Source organism: Notamacropus eugenii, chromosome 3 (genome assembly GCF_028372415.1).
Source record: "Notamacropus eugenii isolate mMacEug1 chromosome 3, mMacEug1.pri_v2, whole genome shotgun sequence".
In the NCBI taxonomy this organism is placed as follows: domain Eukaryota; kingdom Metazoa; phylum Chordata; class Mammalia; order Diprotodontia; family Macropodidae; genus Notamacropus; species Notamacropus eugenii.
The window spans coordinates 351,747,135-351,756,200 of NC_092874.1; the positions used below are offsets into that span (position 1 = coordinate 351,747,135).

The window sequence follows — 9,066 nt, forward strand, 5'->3', positions numbered from 1 at the left end:
TCTTGCTTCACAGGTTCTTTTAATTAGGTCTTTTACCTATTACCAGTTTCTTATCAAGTTTCTCGGTATTTATCTTGTTAAAATAATAAACTGTTCAGTCCTTTTTTAGTCATGTCCCCATTTGGGTATTTTTTTTGGCAAAGATACTGGAATGGGTTGCCATTTCCTTCTCCAGCTCATTTTATAGATAAGGAACCTGAGGCAAACAGCGTTAAGTGACTTGCCCAGGGTCACAGAGCTAGTGTCTGAGGCCAGATATGAACTCAGGGAAATGAGAGTTCCTGACTCCAAGCCAGGCACTTAGCCACCTACCTGCTCCAATAAATTCAAAGTGCTACATAACTATATTCACTACATAAATATCAAATATTACATAAAACATTTTCAAATCGTTTTGTAAATTAAGTTCATTATCACACAGGTATCATTTTACCTTCATAGTAATGTTAAAGTTTGAAGCTTGAAGATTTTTCTCCTGATCAAAAATATTACTAAATGATTCTATGTGGTCCACAAACTTCCAACAGTGGTAGGTAGAAGCATAGGAAACAATCAGGACAGTGTTTTAAATCACTTTATCTAACCTCATTAACTTGCCACATTTTCCACTTTAAAAGAAAACTATTGTTGCAAAAGATGAGGGGGGAGATTCTCTCAATTCACTAGTCATTAATTTCTGGGATACTTTGTATCTTGAAACTTAGGCACCGAAGGAATAAGTCTTCAAAAGAAAATCGATTCTTTCAGTTTATGTGTAGTAACTACCGTATTTGAATAAGGAGTAAATTTCAAAACTTGTCAATGTGGTAACACCACAGAATTGAGCGCCTCATAGCTACAAAGCGGAGTACAGCAAGAACGTCCCACTCCACAAGTACTAAATAAAACTGAAACAATTCAAGCTGACAAGACAAAAAAATCAACCTCAACAGATTTAAGAAAGATCCCCCAGTACTTTCGGTAGCCTCGTATTGATTTTTAAAGCATAAAATAAAACAAACCACCTTCCATTAGTTCCAATGATCCTTTTCCTTCATATCGTTCAGAAATAGGTTTCGGACACTAACGCAGACCATGTGTTTAGTTACTTAAAACCATAATGAACTTGGCACAGGTGCAAGTGGTGACAGGACTTCACGTTCGGCCTCCAGAGCCGACCCCGTGCAACTACGTGGAATTGGAGATATTGGACTGTTCAGTCTTTATCCGTAAATCCCGAAACGACTAAGAAACCGATCCTGATAAGAGGCAGGACACGCTGGCACCAGTTCTCAGACCAAGTACAAGACTGCCTTCACCTCGTACAGCGAGGGGAACGGGCAAGGAAGGCTGCCCCCACCCCGGACACTCGGGGCAGTTAGGGGCCTTTTTTTGGGCTCCCTCGGAGAAATTCGACCTCAGTCTTCATCTGCCTTAAGGCAAAAGCGGAAGCTCCCAACAGCTGGGTCCGGCCCAGATGTGCCGGCCGCTACTCCCACCACACACACACACACACACACACACACACACTCACAACAGACACACAGACACACACACCACACAACTGATTCACACTCACATACACACACACACCCCCACAACACACACACACACCACACAACAGACACGCACAGTACACACCACACAACAAACACACACCACAACACAGACACACGCACACACCCCGACCTTCCCGGGGTACCCTAGCTCTCCCCCACCTCTCCTTCCTCACCTGCTGGAAGGCGCCCTCCCGCCGGGGGTTCCTGGGGTGGTCCAAGTGCCCTCGGTCCAGCATGAGGTACAGGGAGAAGATGACCACGCAGAAGATCGCGCTGCCGAACACGGTGAACTGGCGGCTCAACTTCATCTTGCAAAGGCGGAGCGGCCGGAGCCCGCAGACCGACAAAGCCCGCTCTCGTGCCCCGGGAAATGGCAGGGTTGGGGCCGGCAGGCGAGGAGCCCAGCGTGGGCACGGCCAGGGGCTCCAGCTGCTGCCTCCGCCACGCCGCGGCCAGCCCCCGCCGCTGCCAGCTCCCGCCGCCGGGGATCAAGGATCAAGGTCCCCCCGCCTTTGGCGCACGGCCCGCTCACGCCCCTCTCCCCTCCTCCCGGGGAGGCCGAGCCGGGCGGGGGCAACCGCTGGCTGGGGCGTCGGGGAGCGCGGGCCGGGACGGAGCGGGGCCGGACGTCCTGCGGCAGGGGCGGAAAAGTTTTGGTGGCCCGGGCCCAGCGGGGCGGAGGGGGAGCGGTGTCCCGCCGCCCCCGGGGGCGGAGCCGCGCCGGGAAGAGGCCGGGAGGTGGGGAATCCGCCCCGCAACTTCGGCCGCCGGAGAAGCTCGCCCCGCCCGCGCCTCTTCCTGCCCCGAGCCGGGCTTCGGTGGGAGGTGGAGCCTGCGGCCGGCACGAAGGCGGCTCCGGAGCCGAGCCGAGCGGGACCCCCGGCGGCCGCCCCCCGCTTCTCCCAGGGGTGCAGAGGCGCAGGGGGGCGGGCGCCCCGCCGGGACCGAGCGGGAGAGGAGGAGGACGAGCAGGAGGGGGTGGCGGGGGTCCCGGCGTGACCCTCCGCGGAGGAGCCCGCAGCCTCGGCCGAACAAGCCGGCCCCCCGAGCGCGGGAGGGGCCCCGCGTCCTAGGGCGCCGAAGCCCCGCGGCAGACCCGGCGATGGGTGGCGGCGGCTCCCGCAGAGCCAGCCCAGGCTGTGGGTGCAGGCAGCGCCAGCGGCCGGAGAGCCGAGCAGCGCGCCCCGCCCCCTTCCCCTACGCACGGGGAAGAAATGGGAAAGGACCCCGCCCCGCGGGGACCAATCAGATCCCGCCGCGGGCCGGCCCTGCCCCCGCCTCCCCCTCCCCTCTCCCTCCCCCCCTACCGCGGCCGGCCTCCCTCCCCCTCCTCCGCTCCCCCTGCACAGCGCAGACTTTCGGGGAGACTCGGGATGGCCTTTGTGCCGCGGCAGGCTCCGGAGCTGCCCTGGCCGCCGCCGCCGCCGCCTGGCTCCCCCAGCCGGCTCTCTGACCTTGGCTTTCCCGGCCTGCCCGCTCATCGGAGGGTGGGAGGTCGGAGGAGAAGGGACGCGTCCGGAGGTTCCTTCTGGAGACACTCATCGAGCTCTCCTCCTCCAGCTTTTGCCTTGCCCCCCCACACACACACACTTCGTTGGCTTGCGGCAAAGGGGGAAGAAGGGGCTTGGAGCTAACCACCTACCCCGGCACACCTGCCCCAGGGTGCAGAGGACATGCCCCTGGGCTCAGGAGCCGGGTGCACGTGCAGCTTCTCCTGGGTGCGCGAAGGGGCATCCTTCTAGGAACCAAGAAAGTGCCCCTGTGCCCCAGCTTTGGCATTCCTTATTGTGGGCCCTCTGGCAGGATCAGGATCTAACATTGCAGCGTTACAAAATTCACTCAGAGAGTAAGGACCACATCCCAAGGGGATGTCCTTCATGCTTAGGTCACCAGGCACCTACCTTGCGATTATCAACCCTGCTGTCCAAATTTTTCTTCCTCGTATTACAAAAGTGACATTAAAATATAGTTCAGATATTCAATAGAATAATTCACCTGAAGCAATACCCAGATTCTTTTACATTTTTTTAACCAACCCTGTGATTTCATTGTGTTAGGAACTTCTGGTGAAAAAAAAAAACGCTCTCATGAACATCTGCAATTACTAAGCAAAACAGAGGTGAAGTGACTTGCCCATAGTAAGAGACAGGACTTGAGGCTGACCTTCTATCCACTATGCTTTCCAGGATTTAATCATTCGAAGCTCATTAATCACCATCAAAAATGTAAGGAAATAAGTACCAAGGACAATGGGCTTAGCTGGCCATTTGATAGGACATAATTAAGTTAGGGCAACGCTATCAAGCAAAGAGGGTTTTTCAAGATGGTAAAGACTTCCAAATGTTTGAAAATGTTAGGGTAGCAGCTCATGAAGAGAGAGAAACTGATGATGATTCTGGCGACAGGGAATAAATGAATGATCAAATTGTATTAGAAGCTAATCTTGAGAGGAGAAAGGATATGTCACAGTGAGAACAAAATGTAAGGGAATTCACCCCAAATTTTTTGGATCTAAGTGAAGTAGGAGGCAAGGTCATCTGCTAAGAATGCTGACAGAGAGTGATGGGTTTGAAAGCATAAAAACAAACAATTTATCATGGTGGGGGAGTTTGCACTACTAGCAGCTACATGGGGATGAAGTGGGTGGCATGCTAGGTCTAGAGTCGGGAAGACTTAATCTTCCTGGCTTCCAATTTGGCCTCAGACACTAGCTGTGTGACCCTGGGGAAAGTCACTTAACCCCTCTTTGTCTCCGTTTCTTCATCTATAAAATGAGTTGGAGAAGGAAATGGCAAACCAGTCCAATATCTTTGCCAAGAAAAGTCCAAATGGGATCTCAAAGAGTCAGATGCAACTGAATCAAAACAAATGCAGTTCTAGGGAATCAAATGGGAAAATAAAAGAACTGCCAAATAGCACTGGATGGCAGATCATAAAAGCCCTTGTGACAAATTGTATATCTGTCATCTAACAGCACTTCTTAAACTATGAGTAGGGACTCCATAATTTGGCAAGAGTAAAAGGTTTCTGAATGTGCAACAACCAAAAATTAATTCAAAATCAAATGGGTAATGAATCCAACTTGTTTCTGGCAGCAGGCAACTTCACTGCACCCTTGGTTCTGAACACAAAGCATGGGCACTTTGCATTGAACTTGCCCTCAGACCACACAAGGCTAGTGAACAGCTGCCAAACCAGGAAAGGAGATCATGAGTGAGGAAAGTTTAAGAGACCTTGATCTAAGATTAGGCTAAATAAAGGCAGAGTCCACCAAAAGGTGGACTACCAAGTAATGATTTTTTTTTTTTTAAATCACAACTCATGAAGAGAAAACCTAGTAGATTTAGAGTAAGGAAAGACCAAGGTTTGAATCATGCTTCCTTTATATACTAGCTGTGCAAACATGACTTAATCAGTTTATTTGTTAAAATGTCAGTTTCTTCATCTATAAAATAAGGCTAATAATATTTATAATATCTACTTCATAGCATTATGAGACTCAAATAAGATTTTATATATAAAACACAAAATATATATAGTGTGTATATATTACATATACATATATACATGTGTATGAACATGTATATGTTTATATATGTGTGTGTGTGTGTACACACATGTGTACATATATACATTTTTTTGTCCTGTACTTCAAAATCATGCTCCCTACTGATACTTCATCCTGGATCTTCCCTCTTCACCTGGAAGGTCCTACCACCTCTGTGACCAGCTAACCTTGGAATAACCCTCCCAAAGGCTTGTCCCTCCTCAAATTAGTGAGTTCCTACATTTTGTGAAGGGACCCAATCTGACCTGCCTCCATTTCCCCAAACCCAGTACACACTTTCTGGTCTTCACAATCATGCCACAAACACTATTCGCATGCCTTCTTTTTCATCTCCTTTTTTGTGTGTCTCCCGCTACTGCTCCTTGAGGGCAAGAATTTTTTTTTTTTTTGTATTTTTATCCCCAACTCCTGGCACTAATCAAGTGTTTAAAAAGTACTTGTCACCTTCCTTCTTCTTTCCTTTTGGAAGGGAGGCTTTACATTAGAGACCCTGACACCAAATTCACAGCTAACTAAAATGACACTCACTGGGGTCCCAGTCTTAATGATTCAAGTACCATAGAGTTTGGGGAAAACAGCCTTTGAGACCTGTTTACTTGGCTGCCTTTTGTTTGACACTTAAACACTACCTCACTGGAATTCTTGAAGTTAACGAAGCATGAGGAAAACAAGATGTTTAGTCAATGTTCATGGTTTAATGTAAACTGGAAAAGCAAAAATTTCTCTTTTGCTTATAATGTAAAACTGCTCTTGAACACTGCTTGGAATTTTACATATCCTTCAGGAGCCCTTTCTTCTAAATGAATGACTTAATTTCCAAATTAATGTCACAGGATCAATACTAGCTATGTAAATGTGAAGAATTTAAAGACAGCTGAGGAAAAATTAGAATAAAAGATTAAATTAAAAATTAAAGCAATGTGTGGAGATGCAAAGATTATGTACTTACATTTATATCTATATAGTTAATATTTATGCAATTACAGAGAATTATTATCAGAAGAATATCAGTCATGAGAAACCTTCAATCTTAAATTAGATTTTTTTTTTGCCCTTTCCTAAAGTATCTTGGCCTTGACAATGGCTTTGAGATGCTATATGATAAAGACATTTTTTTTGTCTATAAATGATACTTCTTAGAAAGTGATATAATTTCTTCTTTGTTTGTTTATTTTCTTTTTCCTTTTTCTACTACATTCCGATCACCCTTGAAGGCATTTGACTTTCACAGTTTGGTTTTGTTATTTTCTGGTGCTGCTGCCCTGATGTGTTTTCTATCAGTTGAAATTTACAGGCACATTTGTCTGTTTTACTGCAACAATGAGCCACAAGACTCTCTTAAGGAGAAGCTTCCACAGGTGTCTGAGATCTTTATCTTGATCGTTTTCACTCTTACTTGGGCCCATACAACTCAGATAAAAGATACACAAGCCCTTCCCCAATTCTTACTTTTGCTTGTTGGCCTGAGTCCTGATAGTAGATACCCTTATTGAGATTTGCATCACTTATTTAGTAACTATTTAGATATATCTGTAATGATGAAACTAAATCAGTTGTTGAATAAAAATAATATTCTTGCATCCATATCCATATCAAGTGGAGCACAGATAATTTTTTTCCTACTGTGAGCCTTAAACCCACAAGAAAAAGGGTAATTTGAGTGCTGCACCAAATAAAAACTAATTTAATTTCATTTTATTTGGCTTTGCAAGGAAAAAAGTCCAAACACCTATTTCAGTTAGTGTGTCAGCTGTATTGATACCATGATCAGCAGGAAAAATCAAAATCAAATATCCCTTTAGTAATTTTATAAAAATCTTCAACTAGAGAATACATTATGTTATAAGCAGTTTGGGATTTTTGCTTCTGTTTTTATGTTATTTTGTTTATGTAAATTTCAAAATAGATTAGAAGAGCTTCCCTAAGGCATTAGAATAACTAAATATCTTTTCATTTACTTTCACAAATAGTACTTCCTATCCCTCATGGAATAAATTTTCTGAAGTAAATAGGTTTTGTTGCGTTTATGTACTGTTCTGATACTAAATTTAGACAAATTAACAACCTACAGGGCTTCTTAGTAAAATATAATGAGACTACAATGTGATATCTTCATTCTAGAGAGTTTCTCTATTATCATATAACTGCTCAACTAAGGTCAAACAAAAAACATTATTTTCCCTCATTCTTTCCTGCAGAGTCTAGTGGTACAGTTACCTTTTATATAGTAAGCACTTGGTAGGCATTTGCAAAGCAACAAAAATTATGAAGAATCCCAAATAACAACATTTCTTTCCTTAGTGACATATCAGCACCCACTTAATCTCCTTGCCAAGTGGAGACATGGTAGCCAAGGGCACTCACTGGTTTAGGGTATAAGTACATCAGAAAATTGTTAAAGATCGAGAAAGAGTTAGGGACTACATCTGTGACTTCTCTGATCAAAGACATTCTTGAATAAGGAAATTCTCTATTCCAAGTATTCTTAATCTAGGGTCAGTGAACTTTTTAATATATTTAATATAACTCTTTTACAGAGGAGTACATAGGCTTCTGCAAACTACCAAAAGTTTCCATGACACAAAAAGTCCCTGCATGCCAAAGCAGGTCAGCACATGCTCTGAAATTTATAGTCTTACAGAATTGCCTGGGGTGTTGTTTAGTTACTTGCCCAGAGTTATGTTGTAGGTGTTGGAGGAGAGAAAAGGTTGCAAAGCATTTGTATTCCCAGTATTTATTAAAGAGCTTTACTCATGGAAAATGCTTAATAAATGTCTTACTATTCATTCATGTGTTCATTACCAAGAATGATACAAAATCAACGGACAAATCACACAAAGAATGTAAAAAGCAGTTGAGGGGAAAATAAGAGGTAGCTTGACATGAGACCCAGTTAACATCACCCCAAAACTTTTGTAAGTAAAACTAAAAAGAGAAGCCCAAACAAAGCAGATCTTCTAGCATTTCAATAGCACTCCATTCAAATCAGCAGTATTACAGCTACTGCATTTTCATTCCGTGGGTCTCTGTACTTAAGTAGTGTGGTATCCTTGATGAAACTATGAGAAGCAGATTTTGAAAATTATTTTCTACAGTAATCACATGATTGAGAGGCGTAGAGAATATAAGATACCATTGCTTTTTTTTTTATATTGATTGCAGCTAAGTATTTGATTGGAAAGAACAATATGAAGGCTCTCGATCATAAAATATTCCTTGGTAGCTGCAATCCAAGGAAACCATATTGCAAGGCACCAAAAAGGAAGGACATATGCTCATCAAAGACAAATATTATCTAAACTATCCTGGGCTTAGTCCAAAAGAAGAAAAACTTTTACATGCAGAGGGGTTCTATCAAATCAAGCCAATCAACATTTACTAAATTATGTTCCTATATGCCAGGCACCATGCTAAAATCACTTTAGCTTTTGCTATAGTGTCGATGATAGTAATGAGACCTATAATACTAGAGGCCCTCTTCGGTTAGAATCTTGGTCACTCAAAATAAATCAGTCATAAGGAAAAACAAAAGGGATGATAATTGCATATTGCCTAGAATTTAACATGCATTTAGATGAACAAATCATTGAGTCTAATAATATGTACACTTTGGGCAGGTACAGATAGACCCAGATTTGATTAGACGGTCAGGCTAGATCTTATTTTGGAAATTGTGGAATCAGCAAATTCCAGAATGATAATTTTGGAATTATAATACTATCCTTAGCCCATCTAGTCCAACCTATTTCCAAAATGAAATCCGATTATACAAAAAAAAAAGTAGTGCATGCTCTGCTTAAAGACCCCAATGAGAGAAACGTTCTGAGACAGCCTATTGCACTTTGGGACAACTCAAAATTTTTATGAGACTTTTCCTGACATCAAGCCTAAATTTGGATCTTTATAACTCCTACCCATTTTTCTGGATACTGCCCTTGATGTCACAGGAAAATATGTTAA

The 9,066-nt window shown here is 43.9% G+C and overlaps 1 protein-coding gene across 1 annotated transcript in view; it reads right to left on the bottom strand.

The window, feature by feature from the left end:
- Positions 1–2,460, bottom strand: part of MAN2A1 (mannosidase alpha class 2A member 1) — a 221,211-nt gene extending 218,751 nt beyond the window's left edge. Inside the window, exon 1 of the mRNA XM_072597247.1 lies at positions 1,712–2,460. Coding sequence (XP_072453348.1) covers positions 1,712–1,846 — 135 coding nt within the window. The 5' untranslated portion in view covers positions 1,847–2,460. The remainder of the gene's footprint in view (positions 1–1,711) is intronic.
- Positions 2,461–9,066: the final 6,606 nt, after the last annotated feature.